This window comes from Argopecten irradians, chromosome 1 (genome assembly GCF_041381155.1).
Source record: "Argopecten irradians isolate NY chromosome 1, Ai_NY, whole genome shotgun sequence".
Lineage (NCBI taxonomy): Eukaryota > Metazoa > Mollusca > Bivalvia > Pectinida > Pectinidae > Argopecten > Argopecten irradians.
Window position 1 is genome coordinate 31,144,537 of NC_091134.1, and position 25,204 is coordinate 31,169,740.

General features: G+C 34.4%; 1 protein-coding gene across 3 annotated transcripts in view; it reads left to right on the plus strand.

Moving 5' to 3' along the window:
- LOC138323906 (uncharacterized) overlaps positions 1-25,001 on the plus strand; it is a 110,844-nt gene extending 85,843 nt beyond the window's left edge. For all 3 annotated transcript variants that reach the window (XM_069268846.1, XM_069268838.1, XM_069268855.1), the window contains 9 exons: positions 633-3,380; positions 6,573-6,757; positions 11,230-11,337; positions 12,312-12,496; positions 14,091-14,193; positions 14,501-14,662; positions 17,332-17,561; positions 18,128-18,336; positions 19,158-25,001. In XM_069268846.1, coding sequence (XP_069124947.1) covers positions 633-3,380; positions 6,573-6,757; positions 11,230-11,337; positions 12,312-12,496; positions 14,091-14,193; positions 14,501-14,662; positions 17,332-17,561; positions 18,128-18,336; positions 19,158-19,300 — 4,073 coding nt within the window. In that variant the 3' untranslated portion in view covers positions 19,301-25,001. The remainder of the gene's footprint in view (positions 1-632; positions 3,381-6,572; positions 6,758-11,229; positions 11,338-12,311; positions 12,497-14,090; positions 14,194-14,500; positions 14,663-17,331; positions 17,562-18,127; positions 18,337-19,157) is intronic.
- Positions 25,002-25,204: the final 203 nt, after the last annotated feature.

Sequence of the window (25,204 nt, forward strand, 5' to 3'; positions counted from 1 at the left end):
GACTGCTACGCTCTTTCTGGTATTATGTCATTTTATTTGCCTGTTTAAGCTTGCTTACAATGCCAAACAATATCACGATTGCCATGATCAGGAGATGCGTTTCTGTAATTTTGAGATATATTGTACTCAGGCAATAGGCAGTCACCAAATATACAATAGAGGATGATGTCAAACAATTAAAATGAAAGTTGTTATATTTGAATGAAGAAAGCTATTAGAAATAATTTTGTTATTATCATCTGGTATTTGTCTCTAAGAAACAAAGAATGTTTCTTTCGTGAAATGAATGTGGTTTCTTCCCTCATCTTTCTCTTCCCACTCCTCTTCCAATGATCCCCACCATCTACTTCAAAACCTTACCAATGCTGTTAAGTGAATTATTATATAACAATAAAATTGAAGAAATCAAGATCATACAAAAGTTTAGCAACAGTGTATATTGTTTATTCTATGTTGAGCCTCCCATTGATAAATTCTGTGAAATATCTTTTCATGAATCATGTGCTAAAAAAAATTAATATGAAAGTTATTCATTTAAATCAGCAAAATTGATAATTATTATTCAATTGGTCAAGTTCATTTGACATGTTTAATTTCTTCATTTTGCATGTTAATATTGTATTTGTTGCCAGGTTCCTTTCCACATTTCGCTGAAGGGGGGTCTGAATGTGGTAGGATTGGGGCAGTGATGGGTGTGGCCAATGATGAGGTCATAATACCACAGGCAGTCACAAATGTCTTTCAGCCACCATCGTATGTTGAAATGGAAATCCACACTCAAGAACCCTTCAATCCGAACTCTGAGAAGATATTTGTTGACGACCCTGTTCGTCCTGTCAGGCGAAAGACTAAAATTGTATCAGAACAAATTATCCCACCAATAGATAAATCAACGGAGCCAAGGCCAGTGTCTCCTCCGAGGAAAAAACATTCTGGACAGCCAAAACCTCAACAAAGAAAAAGCCATGTTGATGACTATCAAGAATCAACAGAGCATAGGCCAGTGTCTCCTCCAAGGAAAAAACATGCTGGAAGTTCAGAATCTCAACAAAGAAAAAGCCATGTTGATGACTATCAAGAATCAACAGAGCGTAGGCCGGTGTCTCCTCCAAGGAAAAAACATTCTGGAAGTTCAGAATCTCAACAAAGAAAATGCTATGTTGATGACTATCAAGAATCAACAGAGCATAGGCCAGTATCTCCACCAAGAAAAAAACGTTCTGGTGAGCCAGAATCTCCACCAAAACATTCTAATGATGTAGATCTGATTGCTCCTCCACCAAGAAAATCTAAGCATGTTAAAGAAGCTGAGTTAGCTGCTTCATTAAGAAAATTACAAAAAACTGAAGAAGTTGAATTGGCAGCACCACCAAGAAGATCTAAGGCAACAACAAGTTTTGAACCTATCTCCCCTCCACCAAGGAAATCAAAGCATGTGGAAGAGGCAGAGTTAGCTGCTTTAATGAGGAAATCAAAGAACCATGAGGAAGATGAACATGTTGCATCACCGAGGAGATCAAAGGTTATGGATGGATTTGAGCCAATCTCCCCACCACCAAGAAGATCCAAAGTTACGACAGCTTTTGAGCCAGGTTCTAAGGACCATGATCCAGTTGCCCCACCCCGGAGGAGGAGTATGAGGAAAAGCCGTGAAGAGATTTCTCCTCCATCTTCTGTTCCTTCTTCTCCAGTTAGCTACTCTGGAGAGGATTCGTCAAGCGAGAGAAATCTGTCCATCAGAGACGCCAAGCGTCTATTCGAAGAGAGAGAAAGAATACAAAGGTTTGGGAAATCACCAAGAGCATCACCAAGAGGGCACTACGATGGCTTCTTTAATGACAAGATTTGGCAAGAGGAAAATGTCGAAGTAGCATCCAGCCCATCACCAGCTCCAGACGATGATTTTGATGCTTTGTTTAGTAAAGCTGTCAGTGATCTTGAAGCACCTGATTCTCCTCTACCGAAAATCAGGTCAAGATCAGGTTCAATGAGGTCTAGGTCAGGGTCAAAATCAAAGAAACGGCCTTTATCAGGAGAGCTGGAATCAGATTCTGAATCTAGAAAGAGGACTTCAACAAGTGAACTACAGATTGTAAAAGAGCCTGAATGTCTAGAGCTACATGACCTTGACATTACAGGTGACCTTGACATCACAGGTGACATTGACAAGGTCATTGACTCCATAGGTGAACACCAGATTACCTCAGTGCCGACTATAGTTGTGGACGACACAGCAGATCTATCATCAAGGGATGAGGAGTTGGTAAAGGGGAGAACAGCTGATAAACCTGGTGGTCAGTCTTCACTGGACACTAAATCCCAGGTGACTACAAGCAGGGAAGACAGCAAGTCGTGTGATCAGACAGAATCACACAATGCCCCAGTAGTATCATTGGATTCGAAAATGAAAGTCTCAGGTCATTGGGGTGAAGAACGATCTGATGAGGATAACCATTATCAGTTTTCTACAGAGGAAGAGGAAATCAACGTGGTAAGTGGCCATCTAGTGACGAACAACCTGTGGCACTTCAAGGAAAACTCTGAAGGAAATGACTTTAAAACTGCATTTGGTTCAGCATCAGAGAGTAACAGCAATGGACAGTTTCTGGAAGCAAGAAGCACATTACGAGCAGCCATGGGAGAGATGAGCCACAGTGACACATCTTCTGACATTCTAAGTGTTATCACTGAGGATACTGAGCCGAGTGAGACAAGCACACGTAGCTGGGACTCTGGCGGAAAGTGCAGTACTGTTAAGGCTGCATCAGGATTTGACAGTGATGGTGATCGCACTATGGAACACATTCCTGCTGAAATGGTCGCTGTGACAGTTCATAGAAGTATTGATGATGCAAATTCTTCAACTGTGCACCATTCTGAGGAAACAACTGAGCAGGTCACAAAATCAAGGACACAGTATACTGAAGTCAGGGGTGATTCTAGAGTGGCCTCTAGTTACAATGGCAACAAGGAAACTAAGGAGAATGTGACCAACATTGAGAGGGAGGAAGCAGACGGTGTTGCTCCTCAGCCAGGGACTCTACTGGCATTGATAAATCAGATGAAGAAGCAGAAAAGTGAGGAAACACAGGGGCATGTAGAACCAGAGATAACTGTTCGAGATTCATCACAAATAGACAGCTCTGTCAGCAGAAAAGAACTCAGGGAGAAATTTGTCAAAAAATGGCTGGAGGCTGAAGTTCATAGATCAGAAGATTATGCTGAACCCAAAATGCACAAATCTGCCCTGGAAGTGAACAATCAGCAGGCGGCACCACACGATCCCAACCCCTACCACACAGATCAAACCCCGGGGACCCACTCACACGATTCCTCCACACAGGTACCAGGTCTTCCCATTGGCTCAATGACCGACACAGGTATCATGATTGTTTAGTTGGTTTTGCTGAGAAATGCCAAGTGGTGAGGGGTCCCTTCTGCCTGCCTACCTACCTACCGGTGCACAACTAACTTCAACATCCTGCTTTAACTTGATTCCATGTACTTTTCCCTCAGAATTTTAATTAACACTATCAAATCTATTTGTTCTTACTTTTACAAATCTTTACAAAAACAGGGTAATTCTTAGAATGTAGAAAAAAAAGAGTCCTATAATTTATGATTGTTTAATTATATTTCTAGATGTTTTGTGCTATTCACTCATTTACCCCTGAAGACACATTTTGGACTCTTCTCAATCAAAGACTAGACCAGTCCATTATGAAATTTCAGGGGTGAATGAGTTATCCTTTATTAGATCTGTAGAATTTCATCTTTTAACTTCAACTTTTGATGCGGGTATTCTACTTAATAATAAAATGTTATAAACAAAACTAACACAGATATAGATGCTAGGCCTAGTTCTTCAATGATTTGTCAGCTTCTTCAATAAAAAAAAAAAAAAAAAAAAAAAAACCAAAATTCATAATTTATTTTTTTTATTTTTTTTTTTTTTTGCTTTTTGAGTGAGATGAAGCTGACAATTTTTGAAAAAGTAGGCCATAAGTTAGAATTACATAGAAACTTAGCACGTCTGATGCATGTATATTAAGAATGCAGTGCATGCTGGTATAATATTTGTGATGCATGCTGGTATATATATCTATTACATATATTATTCATTATTAATTGTATTACATATAGCTTATAGTGGATTTTGGCATTTAAGATATTGTATTAAAATGTTATGATATATCCAAGAAAATCTTGTTAGATTTGTAGGAAAAAATATAATTACTAATTTCATGCAATTCAAGTATTCAGTTGATGATGTAGCTCTTAGAATTTTTATTTCCTGTTTTTGATTGGTAAAACGTGTAGGAATATTCATAAACTATTTTTGTTTACATGTTAATGATTTTAACTTATTTACTCTGAATACTCTATTGAACTCTTAATTGATTCTGGAACAGTTCATTAGGATATTTCAAGATTGATAGGGCTAATTTGACAAAGCCGCTTTTTTTCTACCATCCTTTTGTCTTTAGATGGTTTAAAAGATAATCAAAGTTAGCAACATTTTCTTTCCTGACCAGTAGAATTTCATCATGCCTCAAACTCAATCATTTTTTCATAAAAAATACAAAAAAAATTGTTTCCAACCTAAACTTTCAAATCAATGTCATGATATTTATTTAAATGGCAAATGTGAAAATTTATTTCTCTTAAGAAACCAATATACTTCACAGCATGCTGGAGCAGATGTGCCGTCATTTAACGGCAAATCTGTCTAAAATAAAACACTATGCTACAAATCATGTTAGGGTTGAAATCATTTATCTTACCAAGTAAAGTTACCAATTATGCCGCATAAATCACGCTCGACTGAAAACATTTATCTGACAGACTGAAATTACCGATTGTAAGGCGGAAGTCATGTAAAGATAAAGATAATTTATCTTAAAAGACGAAAACCATCAGATTTCTTTTGGAAGCTGTGATGTTGCGCTGTATGAATTATTAATTATATAGACTTTACTAGGATTCAATCACTCCTGTGCAGATGAAATCTTAGATCCTTCAGTATTTTACACGCATGTCAATTGTATCTGGCTACCAGGTAGTGTTAATCTGTCAGTCTAATTAAGGAAGGCAGTGGCCATAATCCAAGTGTCCAGTTTGGGCCAGTGACCATCAGAATTAAGAAAATTTTAACATAATCAAAGACTTCAGTTAAATTCACTTAATTGTTATTTTTTACCGATTGGAAGATACCATATTCTTTCATCTTCTGTAGTTTTATTAGTTTCATTGAAGAGTTCCTTGTAAAATGGATGTTAAAACATAACAGTAAATTTCATTTAAGCAAATCTATATAATGGCTTTAAGTGCAGCACTAAATTTGAATTGCTCTTGGTCCAAATGTGGTCAAGTTTTTATTCTCTAATCTGCTTAAGTTTGGTAATGGCATGAAAATTGATCATTCAAATGTAATGTCATTTTGAGAGATTTTCTAAATTCCTATGCGTCTGACATGCTCACAATGTCTGTTATTTGAAATTTGTATTTGTAAAACATCGGCACCTGATAGTAATTTCCTAAATATTTCATCTCTAGTGCAATTTTATTGTTCTTTTGTATTTACAGTTATTATCAAAAGCAATAACAATCAAGTGTTTCAAAATAAGAAAAGAAATGATGGGCATAAATATTGTACTGAAATGATTTATTTCCTCAAAATCAGCGGTAGCCATATGCAATTAATTTTGCAGCAGTAAAGCTGTTTCCTTGAGGAAAGGAAAACGTCTTGAATTTCCATGATTTGAATGTGTTGTTAATATTTAAGGCCTATAAAGTTGGGTTGTGAACGACAACATGACAAAGTTGGGGATATAACAACGGACTAGGTGTAGATATCTTGACATTTAAAAACCACTCTGTTACATAAGAATTGACGTCAAACTTCCTCTCATGTGTCGCAGAGACGTGGCACTTCCCCATGATTTCCGACATTACAACAAGGAAATAATTAAAAGCATGCATGAGCTGTCAACTTTAGCCAAACTAGGCCTCAATATATAGGTTCCTCAACTACATGTTTTGTTTTAATTTCAAAGTTTCTTTTTACCAAAGTTGACGTTTCGCTTCTTTGCTTGGTTGAATTTAAATTCACATTTTGCGTCTTTAGTATCTGAAGGCCATCACTAGGGCCATTAGTAATCTGTACATATTGTACAATCCATAAAGTTCATCTGACACATGTTCTTAGGAAACTGCAAGATAATGCTTCTAGACTTTGCAATATCTTTCAGCTTTAAGTGCATTTTCAAGATGGTGTAAGGTTCATTTATCCAAACTTGAGATTCCTGAAGAGATTTTTCAGTGCTTGCCATCACCAGTTGCATCATTTGGGTCTTTAGCTTTCTGCTTATCTTGGTAACTTTCATATTGATCCTTGTTTTTAATGAACATTTTTGGGGTCATTATTATACTGCTCTTATCATATGCTTGCAAAAATGATATGCGGCGAATCCTATTAACAGAGCATATATTGATTTCACTTTTTGGCATCAAAGAGATTTTATTTTAATACACAGGCATGACTGATCAAAGGAATTGTGTTACTTTTACAGAGAAAGATGTACCGCCGAAACTGTCCCCGCGAGCCAGCTCAGAAGGGTCAGGCAGTCTGGAGGACAGTGGACATGTCAGCGGCACATCGACGCAAGACAACACGCCCGAGCACCGGCGTACAGACAGTATACAGAGTCAGATGTCGGTACCGTCTACATTGTCAACGGTTACGGATGTCAGTAATGTAAGTTACATTTTCAGTGATCACATGTAGATGTCAGAAATGTAAGTTACATTTTTAGTTGTGACAGATGTCAGAAATGTAAGTTATATTTTTAGTGTTGACAGATGTCAAGAAATGTAAGTTACATTTTCACTGGTGACACATGTCAGAAATGTAAGTTACATTTTCAGTGGTGACACATGTCAGAAGTGTAAGTTACATTTTCAGTGATCACATGTAGATGTCAGAAATGTAAGTTACATTTTCGGTGGTGAGGAGATGTCAATATTTGCAAATATCTTCAAATAGACTTGATCTGAACTTGAAAATGACTTGAATACGAGGACAATTTCATTTGAAGAAAACTTCATGTCATTTTCAGGTCAAATTCTTGACTTATTAAAAAAATAAGGTTTCCCTATTTTCTAACATTTGGAATTCAACTGTCAATGTTATTCAATAGAAAAGTTATGTCAGGATTCTAGTTAGATCCTTTAAGGCGAATTTCCCACTCAAACTAACTACTCTGTGTATCTATATAAAACACAGAAAACATCTTTACTTTAGTACAATAGGCTATCAACAAAAATCATCACACTAGTATCAACTTCCTTGCTTGTGTTAGTACTCCAGGCTCATCACAATATGTTATCTCCAGCAATTACAGTAATATGTTCATCTAGCTCACGGGTACAACCACAATATACTAAATAGCCCATTGCTCTATTTCCCAGAATTACATTTTATCTTGTTAGTGGATAGTGGGTTCCATTGCCTTATCTCCAGTGCCATTGACAGTGGCAATCTGGCAATCTGGATGGGAAAATCTTAAAACCTTTTTGTAATGACTGTGATAGTAATTAGAATAAACACTTAAGGCTAAGCCTTTGTTTATCTTTATTTTTCAATAACTGTCAGTTTTTTTCAGTATTTAACATCATTTCAAGTTCCCTGAGCAATGGCATTCACACTCAAACTCACTGCCAAGGGTTCACAGGGCCAAATTTCATCTGAACAACTTTTAAACAAATTATCAATTGATTGTCACAAAACTCTATTGTTTTACAGGAATAATAAGATCCTTGTTAACCTGTACAAGACCATGGGAATTACTTTACCTTGAAATGTTGATTGCCATGGTAACAAGGGCAATAGACAAGTTTTGTGTAATGGGTAGTTAACTCATACTTGTCCAGACATTTCCTTTCAAATTATTGAACCAATTTTCTTGAAAATTCAAAGGAATTAAGAAGGGATCATGTGTACTAATATGCATGAAGACTTTTTTCCCTGTAAATAGGTTGCCATGGTTACCAGCTTATTATATACAGGTTTTGTAAAATAGCCATGAAACTAATCAATCTATCGATCAACTTGATTCACGCTAGATCAATAGGTGTATAGTTTATTTATGTTGATAATTTGATAATTCAGATATATTTCAATAACCATTACCATAGAAACATAAAGGAGGTTTATGATTGGTCATAATTTAGAAATTGCATCACTAAAATGAATATTTCTATAAAGGCGTAATTTTCAGGTTGGCATAGGTAATGCTATTTGGTTGCCATGGATACCAACTGAAATGTCACGATGAAGATAAAGATAAACATGTGTATGCATGGGTGATTGGAGTGTGTGTTGTTAAAATTGATTACAAATACAAAATTTCCTTTTCAAAAATGGCCTTTGTCATTTGGTTGCCACTCTCTCTAATGGGGGGAAGGGTTATAATGGGTGATATGACCATGGTAGTTGACACGTTCATTAGCTGTCAGTTTATAGATAAATATTATACAATCTTTTACTATTTTCTATAGATTTGTGTTCTTACTATTAATTATTTCACTTACACATTTGGGCCTAGATGCTGATGATGAGGATAGGGCTCTGCAAGAGTCATAAAAAATGTTGTTTTACTAAGATACTATAACATATTGTCACAAATTGTTTTCTGCTCCGCTTGATAGTATTTCCCCAAACATTCAATACTTAGATATTGAATACATTAAAGAGCTTGATACAGTAAACATAGATGATAATATAGTTTTTCGACACCCAAAGTTTAAAGCCAGGCGTAAGATGAGAGTATGCTTGAAGCAAATCGGTGTAGATCTATTTAGACGTGTCTTGTAGACGTGTCTGATATCCTGACATGGCGTCTCTTCCCTACCTCACCATCGACTTCAATAGGCCACTATGCTCAATAAGTTAACGTGAGATTGACCAGAATGTGTCCTTGGGGAGATGTGCTACCAAACCGCAAACTTACACTAGCAAACGAACACAGATAAAGTCCCAAGAAAAATGTGTAGAACTGTCTTTCAACACATGCAAAATCATGAAACAACAGCTTAATTGAATAAATTGGCTTTTTTTTATACATAACCTTGAGCGTATTTTTAGAGCAGGTAAAAGATCAAGGTTCTCTAATGTTAACATGGAAGAATTATGTAATGTTACGTTGCAGTTTTACAGTGAAAACTTTCATACATGTTTATGTTTGTTAAGTACAAATATATATTGATTCTTTTCTTATTCCGTAGTTTCATTACTGGTTAATTTGAATTCCAATTTATCACAACCCTTATATTCACTAAAATTAGGCTGTCGATACCTATTTTCTGATCTTTATTCATTCCAGGCAGATATAGACGAAACGTAGATAGGGAATAAAACCACAGACAGATAATATCTATCTGTTTGTCTGGATATTTTCATCAATAGCGTAATTCGATTATTACAATGATAACATACGCAGCTCTGACAGACCTGTCAGGGATTCCACTACAAAGTGCTCCCAAATCCTCCTTACGGAGAAGACTTGTTAGTAATCAGATATTCTGTACGACTGTGATGTATACAAATATATATAATTTGTACAAATTCATTTAGGCTGTAAGGCAAATACTGTATTTATCTGCTAAATAAACCCTTTACATACAGAATTTGTCTCAATTATCAATTTCTTAACAATTTTTTCAACTTTGATGGTATCTTATGATAAAAATGTTGCCCGCCCATGGACTTATAGTCAAGTCTCCTTTGGTTAATTAAGTTAATAACCATTTTATGATAATGAGATAACCCATAATTACCTCTAGAGCATAGAGTGTTTAAAGTATGTTTGATCATAGGTTTCTATATGAGTCAACTGTGATGTATTGGGTGTAGGTTCATGATTTTTTCTTGAAACTCTGGTTTTGCTATTGCCAAAAACATGGTTCATATTTGATAATGGACCCAAATCTGTTTAAAAGACGTTAGCTGCTGCAACAGTATTTAATTTTACCTTCATTTCCTGTGGGTTAAATCAAAATTAACTTTTTATCTCCTTGGACACTGCTTATAGATATACAGTAAAACAGGGTTATAATGAACCTCGTGGGACCAATGAAATCGCTTCGTTACAATCATAGTTTGTTGTACAAATATAAATATATCATAGAAACTGGGACGTGGTACAACAAATACTATGTTATAACCATGAATTCGCTGTAAGCGTGTTCGTTATAAACATGTTTTACTGAAAATACCAGTACTTATTTTTACACATTTATGTCATAGTCAAAGTAGAGAATTTATCAGAGACATCACAATCTGCAAAAAAAAAAAAAAAAAAAAAAAACCAACCAAACATGACCAAAAAAAACCCAACCAAACATGACAAATGCCAATGTTTGACCGTCTAGCGTCGCAGGTCTACAGATTACTGATCATCTAATACAACTGGCTTTAAACTCCTGTCATGTGACAATAATATCACCGTGATGTATTAGACTCGGGACTAAGTATCTTCTGCCTGGGTCAATGTGCCTTTTTTACCATTCTAGGCCACAATCTTGTTTTGTTTGTGAAGTTTAGAAACATTGGCAGCATCTGTTTCCATCAGCCGTTTCTCATCCAACCAAAAACTCCATTAACGATAGTCATCGTTGTCTTTGACAAACGCTTCTGTGGAATTTAATAGCATTTAAATTACGCTGCATCCCCCCAAGATAATCAATTTCCTACAAACAGGTTTCGTTTCAGCAGCCTTCACTGTAAATATATTCTGTTAGAATAGACAGATTATCAATCAGAAATCAAATTGGATTTCCCAGCAAGATGTGTATTTGGAGTATATAAAATAAGTATGGCATTGGATAGAAAAGTCAAAACTGTACAAATGTTTATCTTGTCCTTAATAACTCATACTTTCTGAAAAACTTTAAAGGTCTTAAATAGAATTCAGACTTTTAAATGACAAACCACAATGAAAGCTCTTTGTATCCATGATTCACCAGATTTTTCCATATAATTGGCTCGGTTATTCCGTGATGGAGGGGAACAGTGTGACTAGGATGGTAATCTAAGAGGATCGTTACTGGGGCAACAGAAACAAATATTTAGATTAAATCTTCAATTCAAAATATTGAAAATATGTCAAATTGTCACCTCTTAGTTTGCTTTTTACTCCTTTTGCTTGATCCTCCATTTGGCTTTTGCAGAAGGAAGACGACAGTGAGGCTGATATAGATGAGTTAGTAGCCAGCCACAAAGCTTCTACCCTGAGTTCATATGGCAGTAGTCGTGGAAACCTCCTGTCCACTGTAGCTGTAAGTTATAAGTCTCCATTTAGAGAGTTCCTATGGCAGTTGTCATGACAACCATATGTCCGCAGTGGCTTTTAAATATTTCGTTTCCATTTCGAGAGTTCCTATGGTAGTTGTTACGACAACTTCCTGTCCACTATAGTTTTAAGTAGTAGGTCGAGATCTCCATTTCGAAAGTTCCCATCGCAGTTAGTATGACAACCAAATAAACTCCTTTCCACTGTAACTTTTATGGCAGTTGTCATGAAAACTTCCTGTCAACTGTAGCTTTAATTATTCCATATCCATTTGGAGAGTTGGCAGTTGTCGTGGAAACCTGTCAACTGTAGTTGTTAGTATTCAGTCTCCATTTGGAGAGTTCCTATGACAGTTGTCACGACAATCTCCTGTCCATTGTAAGTCCGTCTCGATTGGAGACTTCCTTTGGGAGTAGTCCATTGGGAGAATTTTCACATCCTTCCGTCAGTTGTGCCTGTAAGTAGATTTTCTCCATTTGGTGACTTCAGATACATTTGCATTTGGAGCATTAAGGCTTGCGTCTAGGTCATAAAATAGCTGTCCTCTGACAGTTGGTAATCTCAAACAAATCAAACATCTAAGTAACCATGTTTATGAACATCCAGTGCCAGTCAAAACATGGCCCTCCGATCATGAAACAGTCTCTTCAGTCTAAATTATCTATACTTTCGACTTGGCATATCACAGACAAGATTATGTAAGCTTTTTGATTGGCTAAACAAAAGCTTAGGTCTAAGACTGTTTCATAATCCTGGAACCTGGTTCATATGGAAATTATCCCTCCAAAGAAAAGCATACTATTTGTGAGTATGACCATTCGTCATTTTAGTCTATAGACTTCTGGTATTTTTATATAGTCACTAACCCTTTGGGAGGAAAACTGTGTTAAAGTCTACAGACCAATATACAGTATAATTCACACACAGCTCTACTCAATGCCTCCACATTGTGTTTTTCAGGACAGTCGAGAGAGTATAGCCAGTTTCTACAGCGATGCTGGTGGAGTGAATTATGGGAAGGTTCCGGTAACTGGTGAGATCCAGTTTGGCCTTGACTATAACTACCGGACAGGATCACTAGAGATAGCCATCCGACAATGCAAGGACCTCGCACCTGCAGACCCTAAACGACACCGGTCTGATCCGTACGTAAAATACGTCCTGACACATGTATTGTTCTATGCATCACATGATAGAATAATGGCTTTTCAGTGGCTACACACATTAGTGTCATGAGGCAAAAGTACCTTTTACCTTGCACTAAGATTTGTTTTCACCTAATTAGGCCCCCTTATAATACAGTAAAAGGTGTCTATAGAGACCACCAAAGGGACAGAGGAAATGTTAAAATTGTGTTGAAATTGCTAACGTAGGCACCAAGAAAGGCGGTCGTATTAAGCAGGTGGTCTTCATACAGAGGTGGCTGCTAAGACAGGTTTTAATCTATCTCACATTAGTTCTGCCTCTGGACCCTACCTTTTTCATGAACATTACTTAACTTTAAGGAATTCCTTACCTTAAAATTCTCCATAGAAAAGCTTTACAGATTTTAAGGAAAAATATTTAAGTTAGAGTTTTCCTTAACATCTGTAATGCTGACCTATGGGGAATAGTGAATTAAGGAATCCTTAAATTAAGTTAGGGAATGTTTATGAAACTATATCTTGATGGGATGCTAGGTGATACCTTCAGATGAAGCACCATCAAATCCCTCGAATCATCGCACAAAATTGTCAATTAACAGCACCCAATGAACGAGCCTTCATTGATAGTCACGTGATGTATAGTGAGGTAAACCTAAGGTACAACACCTTCTCTAGGTCAGTGGTATATATATATATATGTCACCTGTGTCTGAATCTAACGTCTCATAGGGAGCAACTAATTAGGTCAATTACTGAAGTAGCTCTTGGTGAAATTAAATTTTCAGTTGATCAATAGAATTAACACCCGTCATAATTACAGCATTATATCTCTTTAAGTAATTATCTGCTCTAGAACCTGAGTTGAAACTCTGATTTTGCAGAGTAATCCAACTTGTTTATGATATCAGTTATATTTCACTAGTAATAAATGCATGACAGTTCAAAGTATTTTGTAGACATGTGATACCACGAAGCTGGTAATTATTGCAGATAAAAAAAATCTATTTTACCATAAAACTTTTAATTTGTTGAGATTTAGCTATATTGTGTTGGGAGATACAGCTAAAAAATTAATCATATTATACATATATATCTAAATTTCATGTCCTTTAAGACTGCAGAAATATCACTTCAAAATACCAGCGACATGGCAAATTTTAAAGACTTCTGTAAAGATAATCCATTGCCGACAGAGCAAAAATGATACACATCATTTGTACAATAATTGGTGTTTAATAGTGTATATTTATGTCTAATTAACACTGAAATAAATATAAGATGGTTTATTTTGCTTTCGGTGCATGTGGAATCAGTACTCCATTCCATTTAGGACAAAGTGCCACAGAATTTTTTCGGGAAGCAATTAATTGTTTTTAATATTTTTATCTTGAAGTAAAATAAGAAGCTCAAACTTTTCAATGGTGGTAATAGTGTAAAGTAAATAACTTTTGTAATTGAAGAAAAATACTAAATCGTCTGCTCCTGTTTTTGATAGTGAAAAAATACCATTTGTCAGCGATGAAGCATCATTAATTATATATAGATATAACTTTAAAAAAAAACTTCATTACTAAATACTTTTTTTTTTCCACAGGTATGTAAAGACGTACTTACTTCCAGACAAGACGCGTGGTGGGAAAAGGAAAACTAGAGTTAAGAAAAATACTCTTAGTCCAATATTTGATGAAACTTTGCGTGTAAGTGTTCTTTGACAGACGTTTTTGTCTAGAAAAACAAATAAAAATAATTTCTGTCAAATATAGTTTTTATAAATGTGTCTGCAACGTAATGACTTCTGCTAGAAATTTCTGTAATGGAAAAGCAAAACATTTCTTGAAAGGGCTTTTCAGACAGATAAAATATGCAATTAACTTGTGTCTGGGCAATAACTACTGCTATTGAACCACTGCGGTACAAAATCTATACTTAAATAGAAGAAAAAAGTTCAAACACGACACTTTTACGTTGCCGTCTGTCTTGAGTTATGTGGTTTTTGCCTTGCAGTATCTGATCTCTAAGAGTGAGGTGGAGAATAGGATATTGTGGGTTACCGTGTGGCACAATGACAGATTTGGGCGAAATGATTTCCTGGGTGAAGTATCCATTAACTTTGACTACTTCCGTTTCGGGGACTCTGCACCTAAATGGTACACCTTACAAGAAAGGGTAAGATATCAGCTAAGACTAATCTACCACTTTGCCTTAACTTCTCAACACTTCTTATCTCTTTTTTATCTTCTCAGTTTCTCTTTATTTTCTCTTCCCAACCTCTCTTTCATTTCCCAGCCTTCTAATCACTTTTTAGTCTCTCTTTCACATCCTAGCCTCTTTTTGACTTCCAGCCTCTTTTTCACATAACAGCTTCACTTTCACTTACGAGCCTCCTTTATTAAAACTTCTAGCCTCTATTTCATTTCCCTGCCTCTTTTTCACTGAATTCGATAACAATTTACAGCCTCACACTCGCCTTAGATCAGCTTCTTTTTCACCCATTCTATAATTATATCAATGCCTTCTATTTGACTTCTCAAGATCATTCTCTCATATTTCACTGTAATTTTTCAACTTATAAATGAATTACTTAAAAAAAAAAACAAAAAAAAAACCCACGTTTGAAAAAATTATATAGTTATTAGATCTTCTATAACCATGCAGAATAGCAGGGATCAGAAATGCTGCTATCATAATGGTTATACTCCAAATGGGTTAGAACAATACCTAAAATTGAGAGGTTCTCGCAAATATCTGTGACAATAGACATACCAAGTCGATTTGCCTACAGTACCTCTGGGATGCGGGTTCGAATCCCATGTGGGGCAGTTGCCAGGTACTGACCGCTGGCCGGTGGTTTTTTCCGGGTACTCCGGCTTTCCTCCACCAACAAACCTGGCACGTCCTTACATGACCCTGGCTGTTAATAGGACGTAAAACTAAACAAACCAAACCAAAGCCTACAGAGAATGACATTTTACATGTTTAACACCTTTGTGTCTATGGTGTTTAAGTCTTTGTCTGACAACAGCAACAAAAGTACATTTTTTAATTTATCATTCATTGTCTCTGTACCTTTTCGACCAATCAAGTTCTAGTGATAAAACATTTACATGTAGTTTCTGGATTAAACAAGAACAACCTGGATTAAAGAAACAGGTTTTTGGTTGGTTCTGAAAGGCCGTGTTCCAGAATTATAACTTTACGTTCAGGGTTCATGTTTTTGAGGAGAATGATTATGTGTCGGGGTCATTTCTGCCGTCACTGATTCTCAATGGGGTAATATCTCTGTTGTAAAAACTTTCTTTTTTCCCTTGGAAGTATTCCCACCGTTTGAGTATTATAATTCTTGTCCCACGCTTACATCGATGAGAAATTTCACCGATGTCATACTTATGGAGACATTAAACTGGGTCAGTCTGCCATGAAATATTGATGATGGGAAACTCACTTAAAACTTAACAGATATACTGTAGGGGTACAATTTCTTGGAAGTAAAAAAAACCTGCCAAGCTAACCTACAGGGGAAATGAAGATCATAATTGATTAGACAAGGCAGACACATAAAATGAGGTTTGGACTCAGAAAGAATTTGTGGCCTTTTATAGCCTTAGGAAACGTGTGGTGATATTACCAAAGTAATAGAAACTGCTATGAGGCCCAAGTTCTCTGCATTGGTCATTGCATTGTACCTGGTAGGTGTGGCAATCTGTTAGTATTTTACCAATAGCAATGTATGAAATGTCTGCTAAGGACAATAGCTGTGTATGTGTATTGTATCCATTGTTTTTGGTCTTTTTGGAGATGTCTTCTAATCATTTTCAAACAGAAAAGGTGTTATTAGAGCTATGTAAGAGTACAGTTGAACAACTGAGTTACTGCAGTTTGTGTTACTAAGTTGATAAACAGTACTTGCTCAGTACTAGCTGCAATATTGTAGCTCAAAAGACTTTTTGACAGAAAATGGTGTCGTCTTTAGAGCTACAATTGGTGCCTATTACTGCTAATGGAGCAAAGTAATGATTATGCAAACCATTATAAAACGTTTGTTTGCATTTTTGTTGTACTTGTTTGATATCGCTTACCTACTAGGCAATGAAACCGAACCACATAAAATATCAAATTCTCATCGAGGCATTATTTTTACATAATACATATGAAGGTCTTTCTGAAGGGAATTTATACGGCAAGTCCACAAAATGTGAATTTGACGTCTTGTGAGCGGTACGGTAGATATTAAGAAGGATAGTTATGTTTGTTTTGGACAAAAATAATATGTAAATGCATGTATACGCATAAATAATTGGAAACCTACAAAAAAGTATAGATAATTATGCCCGAGTGATTTTCGGAGGCAGTGCTCCACTACGACACATAGGGACCTATTCGTACCCGGCCGAAAGGTATAGTAGGCCGGGTACGTATATTCGTTCTAGCTCAGTACCATTGCTGAATTGATTTTCCAAACGTTTAGTGATTGCTTGAAGTAATTGGTATTTTAAGGAGATGAATGTAATACATTTTGATAATGTGAAGCTAATATCATGGCTAGTTACTGCTAAAACATTCTTGATCTAGCACAATATGATTTGAAAACAAAATTAATTTTGGAAAATTACTGCAATGATGAATTTTTGCAATTACAATAGTGAGAGGTACAGGTAGATAACCAGGTATCATAAACAATCGATCATCGCCAACAAGAGAAAGAGGACTACTGGTAGATAGGTAAATTGTGTGTAGAGGTAGAGGGTCAATTAAAGAATGCCATGATACCTTAACTGCTTGACCACCCTGGTCAGCACAGTAACACCTAACTTACTCTCCACATTTTTTATCACCAGGTGGAGACACAAACCACATCACTGCTGACGTACCAAGGTGATCTGATCCTGTCACTAAGGTTGGTATCTAGGGACAATGTGAAGGAGCTTCTTATGTCCCCAACGAGGACCAAGAGGAAGAAGGCACTGCCAGACGGTCAGTCTGCATACCAGTTACAGGTTCTGGTTAAAGAGGCCAGAAACCTCACAGCGGTCCGCTCTAATGGATTCTCTGACCCGTTCTGTAAAGCGTGAGTTATCAGCCAATAATGTATATAATAGTGACTTTGTCATAAGTAGCAGACAAAACACTTTAAAGGCACAGAGGTCTGGGTTTATTTTGCTTTACATCCTTTTAACAGCCAGGGTTAGGAAGAGTAAAGCCAAAGTACATGTAGAAAAACCACTGATTTCTAGTTAGTACTTGGCAACTGCCCCACCTGAGTTTTAAATTTGAAACCCAGAGTTGGAGGACTGGACCCGCACCATAATTTTTTTTCAGACAAATGTTTTACTCAAGCCTATGTAAAATCATATACTTGAGTAAAAAATCTGTCTGAGAATAGTTTTATGGTACTGGGCCCTGGTGTTAATATGTTTGATTATATGTCTATATACACGTGGAATGAACAGGTCCATTTAGGATATTGGATTTGATTCTTGTTAGCTCAAAGTTATCAAGGTCATGTTATACTGAGAATTTGAGATAAGTGTACATTTTATTTTATTTAAATGAAGAATTTTTTCAAAACGATTGAATTAGACAAAGTTGTTCCAGTTATTAGAGATTCATCTGTACTCCATCCTATTTATACAGGTACCTACTACCAGACAAGAGTAAGGGGCTGAAACAGAAGACACCTGTGATAAAAAGAGACTGTAACCCACAGTGGAACTATAAGTTTGTGTTTGATGATGTTAACCCGGACGACCTGAAGGAGCGTGGCCTAGAACTCACTATCTGGGACCATGATAAAATCTCCAGCAACGATTTCCTGGGAGGTGTTCGACTCAACCTTGGTCTAGGTATGTTATATTCATTCAAAACAGTTAACATGAATGGTAGACGAACCTGCCCAATTAATATCAATGTAGATTGATTAGTATGTCCCCACCATGAAATATGGCGGAGCATGAAGTATCACCAATGAATGTCTTGCCTTACTTATCATTAGAATAGCAACTATAGAAACCATGGTTTGGCAAGTTCATGCAAATAACATTCATGGAATAATTACTAGATAGATAACAGTATACATCTTGATATGATGATAGCTTAGAAGACAGAGTCTCCCCTGGAAATCAATGTTTATCTAGTATCAGTAGAATACCAATGTACAAGTACATCTGTGCATTTATGCATATTTAAAATGTTGTACAATGGGGGATTGCTAAACTCATTGGCTGATGTCATCACAAATGGTGCTTAATTATTTAGAGCCTATCAGCCTTAAAAATTATTACAAAAAGCTAAGTCTAAAATGGTTGATTTTTTGGAGAAAAAATTCATCAATATTTCCACATTAGATTACTACATATGTATAACATAACTCCTTTACCTCTAATGACTTTATAAATCAGGAGGAATGCAATTGTCAAATTTTTGGGGGAAAACTCCCGGAGGAATGCAATTGTCAAATTTTTGGGGGAAAACTCCCGTAATATTTCAGGGTGCATGTGGGGTAAAGACTCATTGGCTTTAAAGTCCTTAAAAATTTACCACAAAATCTTTGAAGTTTTGGAGTCGGATGGTAAATAAAATATATCAAATTAACTTCAAAATCTTGTAATTTTGAATTCATTTCAATTTGACAAACCATTGATTTTTTTTTTTTTTCAATTTTCAGGACGAAGTTTTGGAAAAATTGTTGACTGGAATGATGCAAAAGGTGAAGAGATTTCAATGTGGCAGGCTATGTTGGACCGACCTGATTCGTGGATAGATGGCACCTTAATCTTACGTCCAAATATGGACAAGAGAAAATATTAGAATATCGATGTTGACAATGGTGTTAAATAATTGAAAGGATTATTATTTGTTTACAAAACTTTTCGTTATAATTGAATGGCCTGGCCTTGACCTGTGAGTTGTATTATGTAACGATTCCTTAGATTGAACAGTCGAGCAAGGGCTGCAGTGACATTGCGATGACCGCTCGGCAATCAAATTTGATGTAAGCAGACATACTGTTATTGCCATATAAGGAAATCTACAAGTGATGGTGTGGATGGATGCATGGTGTGGTTCTGTCAAGAGATTAAAACATTACCAAATATAGAATCTCTTATAGACATTTACCACCAAATATGGGCATGGAACACAAAGTGATAATAATGACAGTGCATAGTGTTGTTTTAACCAAATATGGTAACTGGCAGTAATCACATTACCAAATATGGAAGTAATGTAGATATATATGCCTGTGGTAAGCATACTTACTTTAGTTGTAAGTATATATATACTTAATTCAGTAGCTTTAAGACATTTTTCTACAGTGCCTGAAATTAATTTAAAATAACATTAAACTTTAGGTGCCTCACCCTCATATATGTATGGAAAATCTCATTAACATTAAATAAAGATTAACAATCATTTGAAACTTCATTTCATTTCTGTGTATGGTTAATTTTAAATGATAAATTTTCATCTCTGATATATATATGATATGATCAATCTAACGTGATATTCATTCTTCAAATTTTATTTCACATTGATATTCTTTTATTAATTATTACAATTCATTGAAATTTTGGTATCATATACTGAACAAAGTATGCTATGTTGAACAGTCATTTGCATCCATCTTGACTTGAAAAACATATTAGATATTCCGTAAACTTCATATGTATGTTTCACCAGTGTAATAAATGTTCAGTAAATGTTATTTTAGCATATATGGTAAATTTCACCTCATACATGAGTGGTCATCATAATCCATGTCAAATTACAAATGATCTCAATTTTTATAGTACAATCCAAAATCTACAAATTTGTCCAAAGTAACATACATGAATGTTTGTGTGTTATTTAAGCATCACAATCTAATCTGCATGTCAGCTTTGAATTCATATTTTATCTGTTACATTGTTCAAGACCAAACTGGTTTTGAAGTTCTGCAACAGATTCTAAGCTCAAGATTCTGTATTTCTATATTCTTAGCAAGAATATTCTAATTTTAACACATTTGTATCTCATGTGCAATATGAAATTATACAAAAAAGACTATAAACAAATTCAGTGGTTTATTCATTATTCTGAATTTCACTTCTTTTTCACTGTTTGAATTGTCTTGTGCAATATAAATGCATGTACCAAGTATTATATTAAGTTTTAATATATAATTGACCTTTTTTCATACATCATCATTATTTATGTTCAGATTTACCAAGACACCAATCAGTAATTTAGAAAGCTATCAGATTATTAAGAAATGTTGATAGACTCTCAATCATAAGCAATTCTAAAAGTCAAATTATTTTTTCTCCAAAATTTCAACAATCAAAGTAATCAAATTCACACATTAAATCTGTCTGATGAATCTGAACTTGGGAGTCCAATCCCTTCTCTATAGAACTAGTTAGTGTTCTGAATGATTACTATCCAGTTAGCAGATCCATAAGTATACATATTTTCCTACAGAAAGTCTGTTTTGTAGGAAGCACTTTCATTTAACCTCCTAGTAAAATCATGTCATATCACTTTAACCAACGTAATTTTGTGGCAACATGATCTCCAGTTTTCATGTGAAACTTCTTTTTTTTCCTCTTTCAGTTTTTTTATTTTGAGTTTCATTGTGTATGGTTCTAATGTACCTATTTTCACCTGGGATGTTGTAAATTTTATCACCTACCATAGTTATCTGAGGAAGGCAGAATGGGTTGTCTCCCTTTGTTCATAATGGCCTGCACTACCTGAATCATCTGTTACCTGCAGGCTGCATAAATCACAATCAAAGTACTGAAATCACTAAAATGTTTCGTTAAGTAATCAAATAGTTCATAATGTTATTTATAATTATATGTTTGTATTGTTGTATTTACAGATAGAAATTAGGCTACAGAATATTCAGAAAAAAAAAATAAAGAAATGTTAAAATGATCATCAATATCAAAAATAATACAAAAATAAAATTTAAGCAGTGTGAATTATATCAAAAGCAATTTTGGTTATGTAATGTTCTTTGTTAGAAAGCCGATGGATGTTTTAGGTACTACTTTTCAATGACTGACATGATGTGTACACATATGCAGTCACCATTTTAAGATGAAGAAGGTGACCGTGTAACATTGTACTGCCAGTAGTCATTGTAACGTGACACCAGAATCACTGGTTATGTAATAAATATTGTTACATAAACCAAAGTTTCTCACCTGAAGTAGCTTCAAAGATAAAACTGAAAATATTTTGAATGTTAATAAATCCGATTTTAGTGTTTTTGAAGTCATAGTTATATGTATTTATAGAAGAGATGACTTAGTTTAGTTGAGCGAATGACCTAAATTCTATATATCAAACTATAATCTATATAAATTTCCTGTAATTGATGGTTTATGGTGCTGTTTTCCACTTTAAATTAGTGTTGATATAGAATCTCATTTTATATGTAAATAATAATAGATAAATTTACAATCTGCATAATGAGAAGAGTGTAATATATAAAGTATTAATATAAAAACCTGCAGCTTCATACAGTTGCCATGGTAACTAATGAGTGTATATGGTTGCCAGGGTTAGTGTACAAATTTTAAAATATATCGCATGCATCTCTATCAAAGAAATGTTATATAAAAGTGTTCATTGAATTACATGGGCAACTGTCAATTTTTCTTTCTTTTTGTACATACAATAGACATTGTTTTAAGATTTAGAAAAAAAAATATCCATATAGAGTAGAGTAGAGTGAAATCCAAATCAACATAAAGTGCTTATTTATGTAACCAACCAAATTGTAACAAAGAAATTCATATTATATTGCAGTAATTCACATGTGTATTTATTAGCAAAACAAAATGTATAAGTGTATAGTAAAGATTACTGAACCTTGATGCTTTTTTGTATACTGATAGCTTATTTCATTAAAAGTGATACACACAATCCACAAGAAGCACATGACTTCATTTGTGGTTCCAAAAGAATCGGACTCTGTGATATATTTATATATTGTTCACAGGAACATTACACTTTGCAAAAATATATTAATATATACATAGTGGTATCTATGCAATAGTTTTGTTGCTTTTGTTAAGTTTCTTCAACATATACAGTTTGATTTACCTGTTTTGTTTACAACAAAAAATCATAATGCTCTGACTCAAGACCATGCAGTCTTCTGGTTTAGCTTATCCAATCACAGACGACGTTTAAAACCTGTTAAGTCAAATCATGTTTTCTGTATTTGCAGAGTTATCTTCCCTTGAAGGTTTTTATTTTGGTAATGATGTTATGCGTTCGTTCCCACACAAATTACGTATTAAATCAGATAACTGTCGCTACCAATCATTCAGAGGAGATAAATTTTTGTTTTGCAAAGTTTAAATTAATCAAAAATGATTTCCCTTTGGAATTACACTTATGATTGTTTCATGGTCGCTGCATTTGTTTGGGGAGTTTTCGCTTTCATTATAAAATTACCTGCATAATTTGACTTAAACACGCACTGCAGATGTCAGTTACATTCCTCTTAAGTTTGAATGGTGAAAACGTTAACTAGAACTTGACATCTTGTAGGATGGTGTTATAAAGCAGCCCTTCATTAAAATCCTGATAATGTGTGATGTTACTAATTCTACATTCCAAATTAGGACTTTTCTTCTTTATTTTTTACTCTTCAAAACTTTTATATATTTGGGTAACAAACTGAAACTATCGGTAAATCAGGTATTTTTCTCCAATCCTTATGAATCATAAATTGACCCAAAATATCACTATAGTTACCACAAATACCACAAGAAATCAAAAATAATTGTTTGAAAATGTTTAGTCCAATTTCTGCTCCTTTTATTAACCATTATTAATTCAATTATTTATTTTGTTAATAATTTCAACACTTTACTGACAAAAAAACGAAGGAATGTCTTTTAACACTTTGTGCAACTTTAAAGCAGGAAGAACATTTTATTTTCACACAATTTCATGCAACAATTATTTGAGGATAGTGAGAAAATATATAAACATATAACATACATGTATTATTTAAATATTTTTCAATTATAATTTTTTTTTTACAGATAAATACTACATTATTGCTTATTTTCTGTTCATCATACATATTTAATACATTATTGGTATCTTAAAAAAAAAAAGATACTTGTGGTGTGTAAAATTGAATTAAAATTGAGAAGTTATGTCTAAATGCATGAAACTATATTGTTTTATCCTTTCTTTTTCAATTAACATGTTCTATAAAGTTGCTGTTGATATTTTTAAACATCTTTCATGACATACATTCCAATTCAATGAATGATTAGATGTGAATTCTGCACATCAGATGTTCTCATGTTTTTGTACATTTAAACCCCCCATCCTCATCAGCCATCCGACCATTTTGTTATTACATGCAGAGTTTATATGTGTTTGTTTGAAAATTGCAATGTGTTATGTATGCATATATATTGTTACTTTTTTCTATTGAAGTTTTATGTATAAAATCATTCATACCAGATATATAGGATTGTACAGAATTTTTACCGCTTTTTCTACTAATGTTAGATTTATTTCTCACATTCCCAAGTAATTTTAAAATATTTTTTCCCCATCATGATAAAATAATCGTTGAAATCCTGAGTCTATATAACAAAGAAATTAGTTATGAATCAAACTAATACACAAAAATAATTTGTATCTCTAAGTTGAGTAAAAACCAAGGTGAATATACACTGAAATTTACAAATGTACAGAAGTACATGTACAGGTATCTGTACAGCTATGACACATGTGTACATGTAGTATATATATGTTTATACCATACCTGTGCAGGTGTTTTGTAGGTTGTACCTGTACAGGTATTTGTACATAATGGTACAGCCGTTGGTACAGAAAGGGCATATGTGTACACATGTTTATACTCCTAGATACCTACATACCTTATATGTGTGGGTATACAAGTCTTGATTTGCATTTCCAGTGACCATATTTCTAAAGGTGTTTATATTCATTATACAGATAAAATAAATATTAATGATTTATCTCATACTTGTACCAATCAAAATGCACGTTTCCTTTTAAAGCATGATGTCAATACAAAAAATTGAATGCATTTTCATATGAACAGGATAAAAATGGAAATATTAATTCATCCGTAAATTCCTTAAGTACAGTTAACAAGTTTTTTTTTAATTAAAATCATTCATTAATACATGATTCAATATTATCAATTCATTGAATTATGGTCAGAAATTAGAAAAGAATGTCTTTAATAATATAAATACAGGAGATTAATAAGATTGTCGCTGACTAGGATTAAATATAAAACAGAATGTTACGAGAATTTCAAAATTAAATTGTTTATTAACTACTATGAAGCATATTTTCATTTGTCTATAAGACTACTAAAATTCTAAAATAAGAGTGGTCTGCCCTTAGCATGAAAGCCCATCTTTTGCTGCCGGTGTGTAGCATACTTTATTTTGCACTGCTGTTCATGTATACAAAGGACTAAATACTCAAAAGTAAAACTTGTAAGATGATCAAATTGTTGTTGTTTTCTTTCTGATCATAACTTCTATCCAGAACCAGAGTGTCCTACAAAACTACAGAATATTTGAACCTACTTGTGAAACTAATTTGGAATGAGAATATTCTGAAAAATAGTGAAATTATGTTTTATGACTCCCTTCTGCAGTACTTTCAAATAAAGAGCAATAAAAAGCTTAAATTGTTAGTATCCAAGATGGC